This window comes from Thermobia domestica, chromosome 13 (assembly GCF_964235325.1).
Source record: "Thermobia domestica chromosome 13, izTheDome1.hap1.1, whole genome shotgun sequence".
NCBI classification, from domain to species: Eukaryota; Metazoa; Arthropoda; class Insecta; order Zygentoma; family Lepismatidae; genus Thermobia; species Thermobia domestica.
Genome location: NC_137466.1, coordinates 41,891,251 through 41,913,875, shown reverse-complemented (window position 1 = coordinate 41,913,875; position 22,625 = coordinate 41,891,251). Strand labels below are relative to the sequence as shown.

Sequence of the window (22,625 nt, the reverse complement as noted above, 5' to 3'; positions counted from 1 at the left end):
AATTTCCCAGCAGACTAACAGTGTACAAATGGCACCAGACATTTGTTGAAACAGGTTTGTTCTGTGCAACACACAAAGGCTCCAGGGCGCTCACCCGTGACTGACGATGTGACGGAAGCAGTTAGGGAGAGTTTTGTGCGCAGTCTTCGAAAATCTACACGATGTGCATCACAAGAAACCGGTATCCCTCAGACCACTGTTTGGCGTGTATTGCGTAGACGTTTGTCCATGAAGCCATATAGAAGGTCCTTGGTTCAAACACTGAGTGAAGCGGATAAACATACCCGACATGAATTCTGTGTTACCATGTTGGATCGCATTATTGGTGATGAGTTACTCTTGAACAATGTGGTATTCAGTGATGAATCAACTTTTCACTTTTCTGGCTGAGTCAACACACACATTTCTCGTATTTGGGGCACGTAAAATCCACATGGGCATGTGGAGCTGGTTCGTGACAGCCCCAAAGTGAAGGTGTTTTGCCCTGTCTACAGAGCAAAGATGTATGGACCATTCTTCTGTACTGAGAGCACCATCACCGGCATCACCTATCTTGATATACTCCAGAACTTCCTTGTTCCACAGTCAGTTGAAGATGACCACGATGGCCGCTTATGGTGGTATCAAGATGGCGCCGTGCCGCACCTACCTGATAGACGTAAGGGAATTTCTTGATCAGCGTTTCCCAGATAAGTGGATAGGTCGTGGTGGACCAATTGCCTGGCCCCCACGGTCTGCAGATTACACGTCACTTGACTTCTTTCTGTGTGGGTTTGTGAAAGATAAGGTGTTCACCCCCTCCCCTACCTGATAATGCTAATGAACTGAAACATCGCTTCACAACAGCCATCGTGGACGTTACCCCCGAAATGCTGGCTACTGTTTGGCAGGAAATTGACTTTCCTTGGGATGTGTCCAGGATGACCGCAGGTGCACACATTGAGATATAATGGATTTGTCACACACACACAGACACACACACACACACACACAAAAGAAGTGTTGTGCAGTGTAATGACATATATACCAAGTCTGTATGTGGTTCCAATAGAGAACCCTACTCCTGATTGAAGTTGTAAACTCTATAAAGAATCACCCCTACATATATATATATATATATATATATTTTGTAAAACTTTGTCCCATATATGTTTAAGTAGAGCGTTAATAAAAAGAGTGTCCGGAATCGACTCCCACTACCGGTTTTTATTATAAAACTTTTCACTATAAAAATATTTTTGCAAAATATGGTACAAATAATCTCTGTAGTATACAAGGTTAGTTATAGGAGTCTTTGATTGTAAGGTCGCAGACAGGATCTCTACAGAGCCCCGTAGCAGAAAAAGCGGCTGTGGTTAGGATTCCCAGACAGAGCCCCGTAGTAGGCTAAGTCAGAAGATAGGACAGGCGTAGTCTCGTAGCAGACTAGAGGCCTGGGGTTAGGTTACTCCTAATGTTCCGTGGCAAACAGTAGGAGGGTCACCAGAAAACTGGTACAGAATTGCCGTCGTCCAGCCAATTTAAAAGGTTCCTTGGTTGGCGGTGGCGCTGTTGCTCCGTGGGAGGAGCTAGAAGTCGTCGTCTGCAAGTGATTGTAGTTCCATCTGGTGTGAAATCCTCTTGCCAAACTACGTGGTGGTGTTTGTAAACACTGGCGTGTGGAATTACAATATATATATATATATATATATATATATATATATATAGATATAGATATAGATATATAGATATAGATAGATAGATAGATAGATAGATAGATAGATAGATAGATATGGAGTAGCAGGTCCAGAATGTGTTTTTTGTGGAGACCTTTTCTCTATTCATCTTCTTGTTGATTGCCCCGCTCTGGCCTAGCATTGACAAGGTTCCAAGCTTCCTGACGACCTGTACTTGCTTTTTGATTACGACACTCGTTTTCTCCGTGGACTGCTGCTGTTTTTACAAGAGCTTCAGGTTTTACATGCAATTTAATTTTAGCTCGTGTGTAGATGTTTTTTTCTTGTATTTTAATTAACTTATTCCTAGTTTTATTATTGTTGATTTTGTCTTCGCTTTGTTTTCCTTTTTAAGCCATGTCTTTGTTGGCGCATACACAAGACATCTTACTCTTACTCTAAGATATAGATATAAGGTGTCCGGGGAGAAAGTGCAGATATTTTGGGAGGCGATATGGAAGGTCCATCTAAACAAGAAAGCGTATATGATTTATAGGATCAAACCTTACTGGAAGTACAACGCCTTTGATACGAACTTGAGAAATGATTCGAATATTACGTGGATAGTAAGTTCTGTTCTTTATATTCACGCTATTGCGTAAGGACTGAAAATAAAAATAACAGCCAAAGTTCGTCCATCAATTAATGTACAGTTAATATACAAGTATATACAAGAAGTATGGAAATTTTAACATTTTATAGTATAGAGTGATAAAAGCACCGTCTTGTAACGTAGCGAGAATTGTATTCAGAATCACAATTATCATATTCGTATATGTTGTAAAAATAGATTAAAACAACAGTTTATTAAACACTCACCTTTATGTTCGCTGAGGATATATTTGTATATAACCATCTGCTATATTTCAGATTTCAAAAACTAATCGTTCTTCTTTTGGCAGCAACAAATTGCTAATTTTAAATTTTTCTGTCTCGTTTTACTTATATTATTCAGTGAACATCCTTAGAAATGTGTATCTTATGTCAAATGTAAGATGAAACATGTGAAATTCGCAATCTGTTACTGCCAGAAGCAGAAGTATGATTCGTCTTTAAAATGTAGCAGATGATTATTCACAAATACCTGTTTTCAGAGAACATGAAGGTGAGTTTTAAAATATAATTAATTGTCTTTCATTCTTTAATTAATGTTTGCAAATTATAGTGGAACACTCAAATTTAGCGTACAAATTAGTGATTGGGTTGGGAATCAAACCCTGGATCAGACTTCCCATGCTTGAGCATCGGTACCACCCACGTGATTGATTCTATATTTTACATGTATTTTAATTTCTGAATATCCGTGCTTGTCACCCAAACTTCAGTATTGAGCTTCACCACCAAAAGAGTTCAGTGAGAAGTTTGGGCTACAAATCCAGCATATTCAGGGATCATCATCTCAATTCTTTCGCGAAGCATCCATTCACTTTTACTCTGTAGATGAGTGATTTTCACTCTCTGGTCTATCATGTCATTCTTTTCTTCCGTTGTTGGTACACCAAACAATAAATCTGAGTAGACATAACACAGGAAACTAAAAACCAGGTGTTGGTAATAAGACGTAGATCGCAGGGTACACATATTTCAAATTCAACTTCTTTTTTCGAATTATAAGACTTTCTCCATCGTATTATGAAACTTGCTTTATTAGAGTCAGATTTGGAGAAATAGATCGACTATTTATTGAAGCTAGGAAGCTCAAGTAGATATCTTGTTTGTGTTTTGTTAAATTGGTACAATTAGTTTAAAATAAAGACGACAGACAGACATCTGTTTCGACAAACCAGAAACTAAAACGACAGACCAAAATTGAGTTGGATTGTCCATATCCCCCAAATCGAATAAGATTTTTAGTCAATATGGTTTGCTCACAGCATTGACACGTCCCAAAACCTTTGAAAAGAATATTACTAAATTTATGCGGTATTACACCGATCCCAATGAAATAAAGTGCAGTTGTTGTGAGTTATATAGGTATTACAAGAAACAAATAAAAATAAATAAAGATACAAGTCAAGAACATCTTAGAGATGCAAAAATAAAACACCCAGTTTCAGACTCTTCGAAACATTGAGTGAAAACGCAACATAATATTGTAAACAAGAATTTTATTTGCAACCAAGAATTAAATAGCACCCAAGAAATGTTTTTTTTTTTTTTTTTTTTTAATTATTTTTCTAAAAATAAGTTCAAAACTTTATTAACCAAGGAATCGGAGATAGTTAAGAAAAAATCATAATTGATACAATAACATAAACATTTAACGTGAGTTGGTAGCTCCCCCACCCATTCTACCTGGATTAAAGAACGCATAACGTAAGCCTCCAGTTCACAGCATGCCGCACTACCACTTGACGTGACGTATGACTGGCAGGAATCGACGACATATTCTGCACTGCGCTATCTCGATGAGTCCATTCTTTTATATTTCCTTCATGTTGTTTTTTATTATTATTAACCCCATTTTTTATCCTCTGTGAACAAGGCACCGAAGAAGAGCCGAAAGCTTGAAAGTACAAGGAATTTTCAGGAATTGGGTTTTAAAATAAGTAAATTGATTGTTAAAATTTCTGAGCGTGTTATCATATTATCTGAAGTTGACCTGGATTGATTTCCAAAGTAGTGTGGACTTCCTTCGGGGAAAATACGAGTGATTTTAAACAGGTTATCATCAATAGAGTAAAAAAAAAAAGCGGATGACTGGACCGGAATTCAAACCCAGGATATTCGGCATGCCGTGCCGATTCCTTAACCACTACGCTACTCAGTGTCTACCGACTTTTTTATTCTTTGTATATCATTGAATTAGAAGCTACAGAGGATTTGGTGTGGAAAAATCCGATTGTTTCCTCATTTCATTAACATATAATGATAATACAACCGTCAAAGGTGTTCTGAATATGAACACTGGATTGTCCAGGAGCAATAGCTAGGTTGTGGTACAAGCCATGTGATTTAAGTAAAGAGCACCAAGTTCAAGAGTAAGAGAGTGTACGGTTGTTCTGGGAAGCGGACTGGCTAGCATAGTGGTTAACGCATTGGCACGACATCCCGAAGATCCTCTCCAGTCATCCATTTGTTTCGCTCTTTGTATATCAGGTTGTCATCAGGTTTGGAATAGTTAAAAGGTAATATGTTTAGTCTGATGATGGTAAACGCAGTGGTGATAGGCAGACGAGAATATGAATGGAGTCAATGATTTTGCATGCATACCACTCCTAGACCCATAACTATATGTACACTGCCAACAGTTTTCAGCGTGTTTCTCTAGCCTTTTCCCAATCTTCCCTGGCTTTTTCTATTTTTCTGTCACTTCTTTGAGCGTAAAGGCATGCTTAATACAACCTGATATATCGATAAGTGAAAATGATCTCTGCAGTTGCTGAGCAACGATGAGAGAATTATATGCTTAAAAATAAAGATTATTAATTATATTTCTTATTTTATTGTTAACATTTTTAGTCTCTGTTTTTACTTTAAGTTAAAATATCGAGGGAATTGTCAATTGATCATTAGTTTTCAAAACTTAACATTTTAAGTAAACTATTCTACATTTATGGGAGTAATTAGGTGAAATGTCCGATCTATGGAGAAACCAATGTTTATAAAAAAATATCTGAAACATATAATTGAGCGTTCTTTCCTTCTTAGGTTCCTATTTAAAACGAAATCAAATAATAAAATCATAACTCCATCTAACTGCGAAACATGTTCAAAAAATCATTTGAAATGATGCAGTCTTAATTCTTTCTGAAAAATTTAAACAACCTCTCCTCTCCCCCTCCCCTTAAGATACGTATTTTAATCTAAGTGAAATGATAAAAATCCCAGGCCGATCGAAAAAAATCGAAATTGACTCTTCTCTCCCCTTAGAAACGGAATTTTCAAAAACTTTTAGACGCATTATTATTATTATGAATTTTAAGTATTCTGCTTTTCGGCAGGTCCTGGGATTAATGAGGTTTATTATTATTCTTATTATTTTATTTTAGATCTAGGCCTGGAAATGTTTCTTCCATGTTTTTCGATCTTTAACTTCCTCTTGTAACTCCCATTCTTTTATTTATCAAATTATCAATAAGCTATGTTCTTCCGATTCCTCGCTTTCCTTCTATCTTTCCATCTATGGCAGTATAAAGAAGACAATTTTTTTCGCAAGATGTGCCCAATTCAATTGGCCTTCCTACGAAAGATACTGGCTAGGAGTGTCCTCTTCTCTCCTATCCGTTTTAAAACATCTTCGTTTGTTGCTCTCTCTGTCCATTTTATATTTTCCTCCAACACCACATTTTGAAGCTACCTAAATATTTATTCTCTAACTTCTGTAATCTTAGACGCATGTCTAACTATATTTAATAAGGAGTTTACGTACCAAACTTCATCTCTCTAACTTGAAGGACTTACGAGATTTTCTATGGCATAAGTTTGGAATCTTTCCACCTCCAACCCCTCACTAGATTAAACATTATAACTAGTGTACGATGTCTTCCTTACAGTTTTACCTAGAACTGTGCCAAGGCAGCAAGTTTGCAAGGCAGAGTATTAGATTAGAACAAGGGACAAACAGACAAAACATTGAACTTTATATACTGGGTGTATCAAAAGTCCGAGGCCATAGACCAACTATGTTATTAGAAAAGATTCGAAAAACGTTAAAGAGAAGAAATATATTGAAAATAGTGTGTTTTCAATGTAAAATCGTAGAATTTTTCCAGTTGCACCAGCCGTTTGGGCTCCTCATTGGTAAGAGGCCCTTTGTTGAATTAATTTAATTTGATTTTGGGTTTATCATCCCTTTCTGCAGCGAGGCTATATGAGACGTAAACCAACAGTTTAACGTGGGATCCGAACCACGTGAGCTCCCGCCGGGAATCAAACCCCGGTCACCCACGCCGAAGGCTCGTACACTAAGAGCTTGGTCACGAGGAAGTTCCAAGAGTCTCTATGTCAAATAAAAACGTTTCCAGTTCAGGAGGCTGTCCGAACTCAATATAAGGACATACAAAAATAATACAGTGAACGTGCACATTGTTGTGCGAGGAAATCTTAGAAATCCTCAAATCTGTTTCGCAACAATAATGTATTGTTGATATAGTGAGAGCTCAAGGGAACAGTCTGCTAAACTGGCAACGTTGCTTTTTCATTTAACATAGGATTACCAGTGTGGAGCCTAAACGACTGATGCGATTGAAAAAATTCCACCATTTTGGATTGAAAACCGCCAATTTTCAATAACTCATCTTTTTTACATTTTTTCGTATCCTTACCGGTACCGGAGTTGGCCTATGGCCCCGCAAGCTTTTGATACACACGGTATACTAATAATTTATGATATGCGTAATTGTTCATAGATTTTTATTGACATATACTAGAGTGGATTTTCACATATGGTCATAAATATTTTCATTTTAGCTGTAAACTCTTGGTGGTAGGAGGCGGCGCTGGTGGTTGTCCTGTAGCTGCAAAATTTGCTCCAAAACTAGGAGAAAATCAAGTGATCATTATTGAGCCTTCAAATGTAAGTATATACAGTACTACTCTCCCCTTCTAAATCCTATTATGATAATTTTACACTCGAGCTCTTCGAATCAAGCAAGATCCTTCATCAGTGTACTAGGTTATAAGCACATTTAAAACGTTTAGCTAAATGAGGAAATTACACGAAATTTTAATGGAGGATTTTTCACTTCTCGTGAATGGTTACTATACTCCAAGATGAGCGAAATAGTAACATTGTTGAAAGCGTTGCCTGGTAGCAGCGATAATACGAGAGAGGTTATCGTTGAATAAAGGTAATATTCATTGCCCGAAAACGGAGAGATTCAATTTAAAGAAATTAGAAGAGAGCCAGGTAAGAGAGGAATATCAGATTGAAGTTTCGAATAGATTTTCGGCTTTAGAAGATTCGGAGTCCACTAGTGTTGAGGATACCTGGATTGAAATTAGAGATAGCATTAAAATTTCAGCAAAAGAAAAATTGGGACACGCGGAAATACGCAGGAACAAACCATGGTTCGACCAGGAATGCATAAAACTAGCAGAGAAGAGAAAACAGGCAAAATTACGCTGGCTACAAAACCCGAATGAAATGACTACACAAAATTTCGCAGATATCAGGCGGGAAACTTCCAAAACTTTTAGAACAAAGAAACGCGATTTTCTGAAAGCTAAAATTAAGGAACTTGAAGATAATAGTAAAAATAAAAACATACGGGACATGTATAAGGGAATCAACGAATTTAAGAAAGGCTATCAACCTCGTGCTTATATATTAAAGAAATCTGACGGTACAGTTCTCACTGACACGGATAGCATCTTAAATAGTTGGAAAGATTTCTTTGACGATTTGCTTAACACACAACCAAAAACTAGTGTTCGTGGAGAAAAGGAGATACACACCGCAGAACCGTATATTCCAGAACCCAACCGAATAGAAGTAGAAACCGCTATAAAGAAATTAAAGAAACACAAATCTCCGAGTGTAGATGAAATTCCGGCTGAGTTAATTTTAGCTGGAGGCGAAAAATTGTGGAACAAGATACACAAACTCATTCTCCTTATCTGGAACAAGGAAGAATTGCCACAAGAGTGGAAAGAATCAATCATTGTTCCAATCCACAAGAAAGGCGACAAAACTGACTGTAATAATTATCGAGGCATTTCTCTTCTGTCAACATCCTATAAAATCCTTTCAAATATTCTGTTAGCAAGACTGACCCCATACGCAGATGAAATTATTGGAGATTATCAGTGCGGATTTAGACGAAATCGATCAACTATCGACCAAATATTTACCATTCGCCAAATACTCGAAAAAAAGTGGGAATACAATACCCCGGTACATCAACTATTTATTGATTTTAGAAAGGCGTATGACTCGGTTAGGAGAGAAACATTATACAACGTGCTTGCAGAACTTGGAATACCGAGAAAGCTAATTAGATTAATTAAGATATGTTTAAATGAATCCCAAAGTAAAGTCCGGGTAGGAAAATTTTTGTCCACGAGCTTTCACGTCGAAAATGGCCTGAAACAAGGAGATGCGTTGTCGCCATTATTATTTAACTTCGTTTTGGAATACGCTATAAGGAAAATCAAAGATAGCAACCAGGGCTTACAGTTGAACGGTATTCACCAGGTTATGGCATATGCTGATGATGTAAATTTAATAGGAGATGATAGGAGAACAATAGAAAGAAATGCAGAGATCTTATTAAACGCTTGCAGGGACATGGGTTTAGAAGTAAATGCAGAGAAAACTAAATACATGGAAGTGCGTCGGGACCGGAATACAGCAAATTATGGATGCGTTAAAATACTAAATAATACTTTTGATAAAGTGGATACTTTCAAATACCTAGGATCAATATTAACAGAGGAAAATCATATTCACGAAGAAATTAAATGTCGACTAAAAGCAGGGAATTCGTGTTACTATTCGGTACAAAATCTCTTGTCGTCGCGAATTCTGTCGAGGAATTTGAAACTTAAAATATACAAAACGATAATCATGCCTGTTGTTCTGTATGGTTGCGAAACCTGGTCACTTACTCTGAGGGAAGAACATAGACTGAAAGTATTTGAGAACAAGATCCTGAGACGAATATTCGGACCCAAGAGGAACGGGAATGGGGAATGGCGGAAACTTCATAACGAGGAACTACATAATTTATATGGTTTACCCAACATTGTTAGGGTCGTCAAGTCTAGGAGACTTAGATGGGCGGGTCATGTAGCTAGAATGGAAGAAAGTAGAGACGCTTTCAAAGTCTTGACTGGAAGACCAATCGGAAAACGACCATTAGGAAGACCTAGGCGCAGATGGGAGGACAATATTAAGATGGATCTCGCAGAGATTGGAATACAGAGTAGAAACTGGATGCAGTTAGCTAAGGATAGAAGTCAGTGGAGAGCTTTTGTGAACGCGGCATTGAACCTCCGGGTTCCATAGGCCATAGAGTTAGTTAGTTAGTTTAGTTAGTTGAAAGCGTTGCGTGTTGGTAATTACGAGTATGTGACAGAAACTTATTTTCTGTGAAGTTGCTCTTATTATTTCTGTTGAAATTATATATAATGTTGAGCCAAATTTTAAATTGCCTTGGTCCCTGTTCATGGGAGAATTTTAATTTTACGCAAGTTCAGATCACAAATGGAGAAGAACACGTACAAAAGCATCTTGAATCATAATTGAAATGCCTCGTTTATGCAGACATTCCAAGCTATTTTTAACTTAATGTTTTTCCCAACACATCCATAATCTCACTTAATTCGGATTAAAGTAACATTATAGGATTTAAATGGTAAGAATAACCTGAGTTTTGTCATGTGTGTTCTGTTCAATTACCAATTTGGATTACACAAGTTTACTGAGTGTAATAGGTTGTTACTCCAAAAGTTTGATTTAGAATTTATGATTGTTGAGATTGCAAACTATTGGAGAAATATGAAGTTTGTGTTATGTACGGCGAAAGTGAACGAAAATTAGCTAGAAGAAGCCTTCTGTCTCCAACATGAGCAAACCTAGCAGATCAGTATATCCTGCATTAAAATTATAAATAAATACAGAAAATTCAGTAAGAGCTTTAAAAATTATTTTACACCGAAAGAAGTGTTAACAAAAATACATCAGGTTACGTGTGAATTCGAAGGCAAGTATACAGGGATGACGGGAAAAGAACAGAAAGAAGGGCTAAATCTCACGTTTAGAGACTATAGATAGTGATATCACGCCTTCTGCTTCTGAAAACATTTAGGAAAGAGTCAAGAGATAATTTAAGATACAAATATTCTGCATGAATCCAAATTGCAGATGGAAAAAAGTAGTTAACGAACTATTTTTCATACGTCCGAACCATCTCCCATTGAAGAATACAGATAGATATAGGCAATGTAAATAGAACATAGTACTCTAGAAAACTGCAAGTTTAAGTTTCTAATAAAACTACGTACTGATTCATAATTCTTATTCATTACCGCAATTTGAAAAATCGATAAGTTACAACTAGTTCAAGCCATAATTACAACTAATTGAAGGTATAGAACACAGATTAAAATTTAACACGTTCAGGTTAGTAGTGTGTTAAAATTATGCCACAATTAGTTATTTAGTTAAAGATTTTTCTATGCAGAAATTGAAAACTATTGCATGGCAACAATATATTTTGATAAATCGAAAGAAAGAAAAGCTGGTATATATTATAGTATGAATTAATTCTTTTCACAATAAAAATGCCTACTTTGCGCAGTAATATAAAGAGTGTAGTTTTAAAATTATAAAAAAATTATAGAAACACACCTTAGTGTAGTTCAGTTCTGTTATATGGCTTCTTTTTAAGTATTGAACATAGATAATGATTGGCAACGCTGAAGCATTGTGGGGACTAGGTTTTGAAGGATTCCAGTTCTTTATAAATTAACGCATTAGTTGTGTATTTTTCTTAGGAATTTTCTATTAGTGTATTTTCAGTGATTAGAGAGTTCGGTCATTTTTTTAGTTTTCGAGAGAAGTTACATGTATTAACTTGGTAAAGAAATTAATGTATAAAAAATTTAGCAACTCAGTGCGTATTATACGAAAATGAAAACCTTAATTTATTGTATGTATAAATTTCAGAAACAAATCTGATGATTGACATCTTGAAAAGTAGGATAAAATTGTATTAGTGCTGTTGTGATTTAGGTACTGAGTTATAAGCGACTATTCACCTGTAAGCACAAGTGAATATAGAAATGTAGAAAAATCCAATCGCTGGATTGATGGATGCTTGCTAGACAATGCTATACCACTTAAGAGCTACAAGGGTCACACTTAGTCTTCTCTCTTGCTTATCCCTGAAGCTAATTCAAACAAATACCTTTTATTGATCATTTCACTTATTTGAAATTTTGATCTCCTTTAAAGCCTTGTCCACGGAGGATAAAAATAAGAGTAAAAGTTATGAAAACATCGAGGAAATATAAAGGAATGAACTCACCGGAGTAGAGCATTGCACAAACATCTTGCCGATTGCTGCCGGTCAGATGTCAAACGATACCATATGTAGCCCTACCGTTTGACATATGACGGGCAGCAATCTACAAGGTGTTTCTGCACTGCTCTACTCAGGTAAGTCCATTTGTTTATATTTCTTTGATGTTGTTTATTACTCTTTTTTTATCCTCCTTTTTAGCAATACTCCAGAGGAAAGCGTAAAGCTTGAAAGTGCAAAGAATAATCGTTAAAATTCCTGAGCGTGTTAGCATATTATCTTTCGTCAGACGGCCAATTTACTCTTCAGTATTTTGATAGAGAGTTTATCTGCTCTAACATGTAGTACGAACAAGTTTTAAGTTAACATCACGAGTATGTGTTAGAATAACAGTAAAATCTGATCGCTAAATTGATCACGAGTTGATTCCGACTCTCTCTTGCCAGTTCGACATTTTGCAAAGTGAGTTATCAACGACACGATTAATTTTCTGAGTTCTTGTGCATTGCTTTATGTGAGTCTGGCGAAAATAAAGTAATTAAAATGATATATGTATGCCTATCGATCATTGAACTACAAGGTAAGCAAAAACGTTCTTTCAGTTTTTGACGTCCCATTAATCATACACTCACAGATTTAAAAAAAAAATAAAATAAAATAAAATAAAAACGAAATGACACATATGCCTAACTATAGACCCTCAGTAATACAGGCACGTTGCGCACATACAGCAGTTATAGCTCGTCCAATGTCGAAGAAATATGGAAGTATCGAAGCAGCTTGTTCGCGTGTGTTTGTTGTATGACTTTCAAGTGGGCCTGTCCGCTGCAGCATCAAGTCGCCACATATACCAAACATTTGGGGAGAATGCCGTGAACGAACACACCGCCAGACCTTGGTTCCAGTAATTCCGTTCGGGGATGTGAGGCTTTCGGTTGAGCCTTGCAGTGGGCGACCCTGAAAGCAACCAGTGGTTGGATGACGAGACCCTGAAAGCAACCATCGAGGAGAATAGTGGTCTAACGTGTGACGAACTAACGTGAAAAGTTCTGTTTTCGCTGAAACAGTTAGTTAGACTGCACCTGCATGGGATAGGGAAATCATACAAGTTAAGCAAATGTCGGCCATTTCTAAGGACTACTATTTTGCCATCTTGGGTATACGTTCACGTGCTTGTAACCGTACTTTTGAACTGCAGAACGCAACAATTCAAGTTGATGATAACACAAGTCCTTTTTGATGGTGGTGTTGGAGCCCTTCAATTTTCTTATATTACTGAACACTTTAACCCTTGTTCGGTAGCTCGCGAACTTGACGATTTTCCCTCTAATATGGGACTTCTAGTAATATCTTTTATATGCATGGGAACACCAAGCCGCTCTCCAACAATTTGATAGCTATAGTGTCAGTATCTTCATTTGTTTCTGATATTCCGAAGATCCAAAGGATTTTTCTTCGCTGGTATTGTGCCAGCTTCACGATATTCTCATGAAAACTAGTAGTGTCCCTGTTCTTTAGTTCTTTCTGAAGATCATGAATTGCTTCAGAATTAACTCAAAGATTCTTCCAGTCTTTCCACCGCTAGTTTAGTAACTGATTCGATTATTGAATCTAGAATTAGTCTTAAAACTTCAATGGTCTGCACCAAAGCCTTGACCTCTTCGAAAATTTGCTACACGAAATCGTTTTTCTCTGCTTCAAACATTCTGTTTCCTTGGAATCCTTTGTTAACCTTAGATAGAGCCATTTTACCGTTAAGTCTTAATACAAACAAAACAATTGGAAATTAGGAAAGTAATATTTGTACAAAATCTTCACTAGATACGTAATTATTATCCTGGTCTTGTATCTATAACTAAACGACAGAAATGTAGATTGTTGCGAATACTTCCACTGATATTTATGGCATGAAAATACGGAGCGCGATATGCGCACGTCTAACCACTAGCCATAAAAATGCGATTTATAAACGCAAACGTCACGCACTACCTGGTACAGTTCATAATAAACATTGAGCTCCTTCATGGCTTTATGGTTAGCGTACGCGTTTTCGGCGCGGGAGCTCATGGGGTTCGGATTTCATGTTAAGCTCTACGTCTGCGTCTCATACAGCCTCGCTGTTGAAAGAAACGCTAAACCTAATTCAACGAACCAACCTAATAATAAACAGCCATTCTAATATATGTCGCCACCTACCTATTGCTTCTCTACCTGACGCCAATAGAAGTTGATTGCATGTGGGCATGTTGCCGATTTAAAACTATTGTGACAATTTAATTGCAAGTTAAAATCTATATTGTTCCAATTTAATTATTTCAAAATAGGACAAGAATCATAGCTACGTTTAGATTTCAGCATTAATGTTTATAGAGATAAATCGTCTTTACCTGGAATTTACTCCACATCCTGTTCCTGACCGAAAGCTACATTGAAATGACAAAAAGAAATATATCGACGAGGGTGAAAGAACACATTAGGGACGCAACAGGGGAGGAATACCCCATTTACAGGAATCCAGACAACATCGACGAAGTAAATTTCCTATATCCATGCTCAAACAATACAGAGAAGAATGTGTTTGATTCTTTTTTATTAGAAGCAAAAGTCCTAAACAGAATTTAGACACTGGGAATTTGGGTCACATATGGAGCGGCATAATTATTGATTAAACAAAGGACCATTTAAGACAAAGTTTTATTCTTCATATACAGCGTGGTCCGGAAGTGGGCGTACCCCTAATTGGTGTTTTCTGACTGTTTTAGGTTTTATCCACATTTGTTGAAAATGAAGTGACAAAAGTTTCTTGTACTGAGAAGTGTTCGTATGGAGTGTTTTTGTTACACAACACTTAATAGAACAAACCACCAGTTTGTGGTTATCTCAATCTATAAGATTAAATAGACACAATTCCAACCTTATAGATTAATCATACACAGCGGTTTTTTCAAACTCTTGATGTTATTATATTTTGTTACAGGACAGAACAAATATAATGTTTAATTAGTGTATTCTAGCTTCAGAAGTGACGGTTCGTGAACATGGTCCTAGAACGGACCAGCGACGCAACTACGTTAGTTGTCGCCCGGGGCAAGACACCTTAGCGCCCCCTGGCCAGCCAAACCAAAACGCTCCCCCAAATATTTGCCCAATTTTGCGCCCTCCGAATCCGGCGCCCGGGGCGCAAATCCTGTTTGCCCCCTTAAGTTACGTCACTGAAATGGACCGAAATATAGAATAGATTCCTAAATAAAATCGTAATATATGCGGGTGCAAGGAGTGAATTTTTTTAATTGAATATGTGCCAAGAGCATCAACTAGTAATTAATTATTTTGTGTACAGCTTATCAATTCTTAGAAGAAAATAAGCTTACTAATCTATTTAATATGCACTTGTAAATGCTAGTTATCTTTTTCCCATTATACGAAAGAAAGAACATGAATGTGCACCAATTCAACAAGTAATCCAGAGAAAAGGCCTGCTAGAAAACAAAGTGAGGTTTATGAAATATCGCAGCAAAATATAACTCCATGACAAACCACAGATTATAATATTTGCTCTTTTATATAATCAGTGCGTTAAAATACATTCTTAAAGTGAGTGTATGTTTTTGTGATATATATTTGTAATTTTCTCTGTTCAAGTAAATTAAAAATTGCTTCATCCTCAAGTATTATAAATAAAATCCTTTGATTTAGATCCATTACTACCAACCCATATTCACTCTGGTTGGAGGAGGTGTGAAGAATTTTAAGGAGTCTTTCCGTCCAATGAGTGATGTTTTACCCAAGAAAGCGAAATGGCTGAAAGACTCAGTTACAATATTCGATCCAGATAATAACATGGTTGTAACGAAGAACGGACATCGAGTAAAGTACGATTTCATGGTGGTGGCTGTTGGTTTGCAGTTACATTTTGATAAGGTAAGATTTTTGTTTGTACGTTAGTTCATAATTCTGTTTCGTTCAAGTAGATTGGTTACCTAACTACGAGCGCACTTTCCCCCCACACCCCTAACTAACAAAAACTATGAAGCCGCCACTGTGCACTTTAACACAGAGGGATAACCCAAAGTGAAATCGCATATGCTTTTATGACATTTAAAATCATAAACACTTACATCTAAAATATTACAATGGAGCCTACACAAAAATATATTTATTGCATCTTAATCTCCAGTTTATAAGCTTTCATTTGACACTTGAATCATGAAAATCCGTTAAAGGAGCAGTTCGACTTAGAAATGCATTTTTTACAATTTATTTCTACTTGTAGAGTTGAAAATTCTAAAAGGAATGGTGTTTGTTTGATCGCGATACGTTCAGTCGTTAGCGAGTAACAGAGGAAGAAAGATTTTGTTATGACGTCATAGGTGGGCAAGGCGAGAGCAGGCTTACATACTACACAGTACCAGGCATTTCGTTAGTGAGGTGCGGTGGCACGTTCTAAGTGCGGTTTCCTTTTCCAGAACTGATTGCAAAGACTTACAAATATCATCTGCAAGTAGAAAATGATATCTGATGGTGGGCTGTACAAACGTTTTTATAATATTATAAAACGTATCCTATAAAGCATGAGTTCAGCGTTTCCAAAAAAAAAAAAAAAAAATGTAAATAGATTGCGGACGAGATTGCTGCAACACCAAAGTACCTTTTCTTTAATCATTCTTCCGATTCCCAAACATAAGTATGTTCATTTTCACGTTTTGTTGCAATTTTTAACGCTGACCCTATAATTTTGTGCTTCAAGGTATGTACAGGAGCGTAACATATGAGGCAAAAATGAAATAACATCTGTAAAGTTTGCCAGAATACGAAAAACACTTCACCGGTTAAATTTCTTTTATTCTCATAGCTGTCCGCGGAACAACTCTCATCACCTGTTTCATCATCATTGTCACATGGTACAGAGAAATTAAACGATGAATCAATGTCTTGAGGAACAGTCATCGTCACTGATTCCTTCTACAAGCCGGTATATTTCACTCCCTAATTCACATTGTATAGCTTATTTCTAAAGCAGTATCTTCAGAATCATGAGTGACATCGTCTTTATTACCCTCTAATGCCTCGTCTTGACTACAACCATCAATTGCGTCTTGTACGATATTTGTTCGCTGGTAACTGGACATAGATCGGTGCTTGTTAGCCAAATTTTGGGGGTATTTTGGACCACACTATTTGTGCATCAGAATTATGCACATGGCGGCCAACGTGTTAATGGCTCGGATTTTAAACCTTTCAATAATATACTTGGAACAGCATTCTTTCTCAGTTTGCGTGTAAATAATTCTGGCATTTGCCAGAAGTGGATCTAGACGGTAAAAACTCAGGGGGGAGGGAGTCAGAACCCAGACTATGATATGTATATCATGTTTACTAAAAACTTTCAAAAATATCTAAATAATAGCTTAAATCAAATTTGTCACTCAAAAACTGGGGGGATCTAGGCCCCAGCCTAGATCCGCCACTGGCATTAACTTTTCTTTCAGTAAACTTGACTTCTCGAAGGCAGGCTCTTCAAGATGTTTGGAACACGAGTGATTTTATTTGGTACATTTTTTTCCCATTGATTTTCTTGGGCCATAATTTATATCGATCTGGTGATTTCTCACGACTTAGAAACGTAATAAAAGATACTTTACGTCCTCAGCTTCAATTGCACAAGAATTACAATCGAAAACACAACAGGTGTTAGGCATTTCTACTTCACTTCACAGACACAGCACGCGCTGTACTAACACGTGTTTTCTACTTCACACTAGTGTTTCTTTCAGAAAAAAAATCATTATTTTTACACAGTACTATTATATTTATTATATTATAGACGTATTATTTTGGTCTCCTCCGGGGGAATCTCTCAGAGCTCCGGGAGACAGTGCCACCCTAAAAACATGTCTGGAAGAAACACTGTTTCGCATCACAATCGTAATTTCTGCTCTCTCTCTTTCTACTCTTTTTTATACTAATGCTATAGGAAAAACAACTAACAAAAACTTCCCTAAAAAATTCAACACAGAGAAAGACTGCTAACAAATCCAAAACACAATCTATTAAATCCAATGCACTATTAAAGGTTTATCAGCTGCGTACAACACAAGGGAGTGGTTGCTGACTCACATTGAGTTTCTCGCGTCCCACCAATGACGTCACCATTTACGATTCAACAAAAACAAATGCCTGTAGAAGCTGAACGAGACGGCCTATCAAGATATAAAAAAATACGGGTCTCTTATTTTTTGTTTCTCTTTCTATTGCACCAAACTTGTTTTTAACTCGAACTGCTCCTTTAATAATTAGCTTTAAAAACTGAATGAGAAGGAATACATACAAATATTACATCTACTCCGGAACAGATGATCTGTCACTGATTCATTTTGAACAATTCCAGTACTAACATTGGAACACCACACCACGAACAGCAATTCAATTACATACTAACACACAACCTGCTCAGCGACATATATAAAAATTGCCTGGAGCATGCATGCATACTACCATCCCACACAGCCAGTAGACACCAGATGGCGCTGTTATGACGTAATCCCGCGAGATGGGACTACGCAATAACTATGACATAATCCCACCGCATGGGACTACGTAATAACTATGATGTTCGTTGATACACGTCATTATATCCTTCCACCTCCAGCAAGAAAGAGAGAGAATGACTTACATATAGCTCAACATGATTTCCTCAACATGATTTCCTCAAATAAAAGAAAGAAATTCACAACTCACATGCTGTTCTCACTAGATCTTTTTACCATGCAGTGTCTCCAACTCAATATATTTTTTCGGAACGTTCCAGGATTTTAATTTTTCAAGATATCGCTTTAAAACATATAGGGATGAATTCACCCCATTACTAATAAATATGATAATTGTTAAAAGTGAATTGGCAACACTTGCAGTCCCACCCCCAAATAACGTTATTATTTAATACCTCGGCTCCTAATTAACCGATTTTCAAAATTCAAACGACATTCGACAGAGAAATAAATTTGCCATCTTTTGAATGTATTGTGGGTTGCATATCTCTAAGGATACTATTCCGAATTTGTTATATCTCCGTTGTTTATTAACCGATTTTCAAAATTCAAACGACATTCGACAGAGAAATAAATTTGCCATCTTTTGAATGTATTGTGGGTTGCATACCTCTAAGGATACTATTCCGAATTTGTTATTTCTCCGTTGTTTATTAACCGATTTTCAAAATTCAAACGGTAATCAATAGACAAATAAATTTCCTATCTATCGAATGTTTTATAAATTGCATAACTCTAAGGATATAATTACAAAAAACTCAAATAAATCTCTTATTTATACATGTATCTTTAAAATTCGAATGACATTCAAAATTACTGCTTCTCCTTATGCATTGTGTATGTTTAAAGATCTCAGTTTTATGGCTTTATCACCATAAAACACTTAGAACATACTTAAAATTACAAGTTCGGATACTGATAATGGAATCTTCTGTTAACCTCGTTCTCAATAGGAAACAATGACTTCTTAAACTCTGTCCACTGATCGTAATTCAAGCTGAATAGACAACCGTTAATATCAAAAACAACTTGAACTTCGGTTTGCACATTTTTCACAATTACATTAAAGTTATTAGTAAGAATGAACTTTTTTTGAGGATCCATTTCTAAACACTCCATTTTTTGGTTCTGACAACATATTTTTGTTCATTTTCGTTCATTTTTGGATTTACATACAGAACTCAACAGTTGGATAATTACCTTTTAGACCAGTGTATTTGATTTTTATTCCATCTTTAACGATCTCATCAATCATTTTATCTGTTAAGTGTTTTGTAAATCTAGGTGGAAGAAAAACCTTAAACTTTTCACATTCGGCCAAAATGCTCTTTCCAAACTTAGTTTTAATCTTTTCCATTTTCACAATCTTATATTCTGTATTTAATTCTAATTCTCTTAATCCAATAACCTCTTTTTGTTCAAGACTTCCAAGCTTGTTTAAAAAATCAACGTGTTTTGCCATCGTATTTATTATATAGAAAATCAATCTTCAATTTTTATCTTCACTAAAAAATATTTAATCATTTTTGTTAATTTCGTTTATGGAAAACTTCCGTAAACAATACAAACATACAATTAAATAGACCAGATTCGTTGATGAAGATTGCTTTACCATCACAGCGGCCGTCGATTTTCCCGACGTCTGTAAAAGACTTAAACTCGCGCCTGTCTTCAATATCAACGTGATTGTTTACAGCGTCTCTGGTGTTTTGATATCCAAGAATTTCCCCAACGTCCTTACCCTTAAACCATATAGTTCCGTTATCATCGATCACAGTTAGAAGCTCTTGGTCTTGAAATTTAAATACACTCATGATAACTGGTTGTCGTATGGTTGTTTAAGGTTCAAGTGGTTCATTTTCGTTAGCGTGTTGAAGTTTGATTAAGCGCTTGATAGACTAAGTCTATAAAGCAAGGTTAGGGGTTAAGGACAGTGAAAATTACTATCTAAAACTCTTCTACCACTTTCTCATTCTTGGGGTCATATGTAAAGTTCTTTCGCCCAATTAAAATCGCATAACATATAGTATTAGCAGCCACAGCTTCTGCAAAGTCTACCACAATCTTTATGTTTGTTCTCTCATTTGCCGATACATTTTTCCTCTTACTACAATTAATCACATACATTGGTCTTTATCTATAAACTCTTTAGGGTCATAGTACATTTCAGTGTTACCACATGTTATTCTCTTAAATGCAGTATAATCTTCGTACATCTTAAAATAATCCTTCTTAGCAATATCTAAGTTTCTTGATTCTTTTGGAAATATCTCATTTCTCCCATTCTTAAGGTAGATATTCTTTACCTTACAGTGATCAAACTTACTTGCATCTGCTGTTTGTTTGCCACTTCTATCAGTTTGGAACATTACAACTACGAAATCAGGCATATCAAATTGTCTAGAATTAAATTGAGTAGTAACATCAAACTCCAAGAAAGAACCTACAACAGTCTTTTGAACACATTGATAAGTATGGAATGAAAACATGATTTTTGGTTCTTTAAGAATGTTTAACTTTAACTTGTTTTCATAATTAGATTCGTATTCAACAATAGGCATTCTTATCTCCATACTCTTTATTGTTATTTTTCCATCATGAGGAGCTGCTCCCGATCCAGCCCATTTGTACAAGACATCGTTATTGTTGTTAGCTTTTGTAAATGTTATTCTCAATCCGCCTTTCCACATAACCTCTTTATAATCACTTAAGAAGCCTGGAATTAATCTTAATGGGTACAAAACACTAAAGTCCTTTCTTAGACCAAGTTTATCATCTGTTTCAAATCCTGCTTGTTTTAGATATTCAACTTCTGGCTTGGAAATCTTTAATGTTCCGACAGCTGTAGATGTTATTCCAGGTAGCTCAATCTTATCTATAACAACTCCATGCTTTCTAACCTCAATTTGAGAAAAGAAGAATGGGAAGAAGTTATCTACAAGTTTTATAGTATCATTTGCGCCAAATGTTCCTCCAACTGATGCACCAACAACTTCAAAAGTCATATGACAATCTGCTTTGTGTGGATGTATAAAGCCATCACCCACATTGAAATCAAACTCAATATCTTCGTTAGCTTCATTCAAATTATTAAATTTTCTTGTGTTAGCTTTAAAACTCTGTAACTCGTAACTCTCAACACTATCCATTTATTATAAAGAAAATCTTGAAACAACGCTTTGATGGGATATACCCATAAAAGAATCATTGGTCCTTCACATGTGAAGGGCATATTAACAATCAAAAACTTATAATCCCCATCCCAACTTAACCTTAGCATTCATAGCAGTACCAACCCCAAAAGCAGCTAATCGTTCACCAATTGACGCATCACTACTAAATGCTCTTTTCCATGCTTTAGTTTCTAGTTCCTTATCTGCAATATGTCTCGACTCTGTACCTTTATTGTCTCTGTAGTATATATCGTGTTCTTTACAAGCCTCATCTAATGGGTTAATACCTTCATCACCTCTCTCTAACCTTTCTTGAAGCTTAGTCCCAGGCCCGCAAAATCTGAAACCTGGAATATGTAATTCAAATGGGAGTTTATTAATCAAATCATTTACTAATCCTTTCCCAAGCTTCTCATCATTCCAGAATCGTGGTGGTAATGTATTTAAGATCTTAATCAAATAACCTATACCTTTTGGATCATTAGGAATAAACTGTGAAAGCTTATTATTAATCATACTCACTATACCTACTTTCTCATTGTAAAAGTTATGATTACCAGCCCTTTCTTCTCCATCTATAACTATTAACCGATCAATTAACTTTCTCACATCATCCATCCATATATATTCTTTAGGTATCTCTGTATATTGTTTAATTCCTTCACCAGTCCTTTTAGGTGTCGTGTTCTTTTTAGGAGTTGGGGGTAAAGTTGGTTTAATATAATTATCCCAAATAGGCTTGATAATATTAATGTACTTTGAACCTCTACTAGATGCTACCTTTTTATCTCGATTATATTTTTGAAAGGCAGCATCTGAGTCTATTATTATTTCCTTGTACTGTTCAAAATCGTCATCATCATAATCTTCAATGGTTTTACTAGTATTCGTCGTTAACAATTCCCGTAGACCTTCTGTTCCTTTATAAGTTTTACCATTAATTATCAAATCATCACCATTCACTTTAACTTCCAAATTTCCTATCTTGTTTATTATTTTTCCATCTTCTTCTACAGTTCTTATTCCAAACACAGCATCATTTCTTTTACTATAATATTTCGTCGCAATCTTACCAAATGACTGTGCTGTTGTTAAAGGTTCTACTCCTTCCACTTTGTCTTTAATTTGTTTTATTTCTCCCGTTATAGGCGTATCACTACTACTTGGAGAACTATCATAAGTTATCTTTTTAGGTGTTTCTAGTAGACTGGGATCTATTGA

At 36.1% G+C, this 22,625-nt stretch overlaps 1 protein-coding gene across 6 annotated transcripts in view; it reads left to right on the top strand.

The window, feature by feature from the left end:
• Positions 1-22,625, top strand: part of Sqor (Sulfide quinone oxidoreductase) — a 79,763-nt gene that overhangs the window by 13,386 nt on the left and 43,752 nt on the right. For all 6 annotated transcript variants that reach the window (XM_081735660.1, XM_081735663.1, XM_081735661.1 and 3 more), the window contains exons 3-4: positions 7,128-7,233; positions 15,380-15,604. In XM_081735660.1, coding sequence (XP_081591786.1) covers positions 7,128-7,233; positions 15,380-15,604 — 331 coding nt within the window. The remainder of the gene's footprint in view (positions 1-7,127; positions 7,234-15,379; positions 15,605-22,625) is intronic.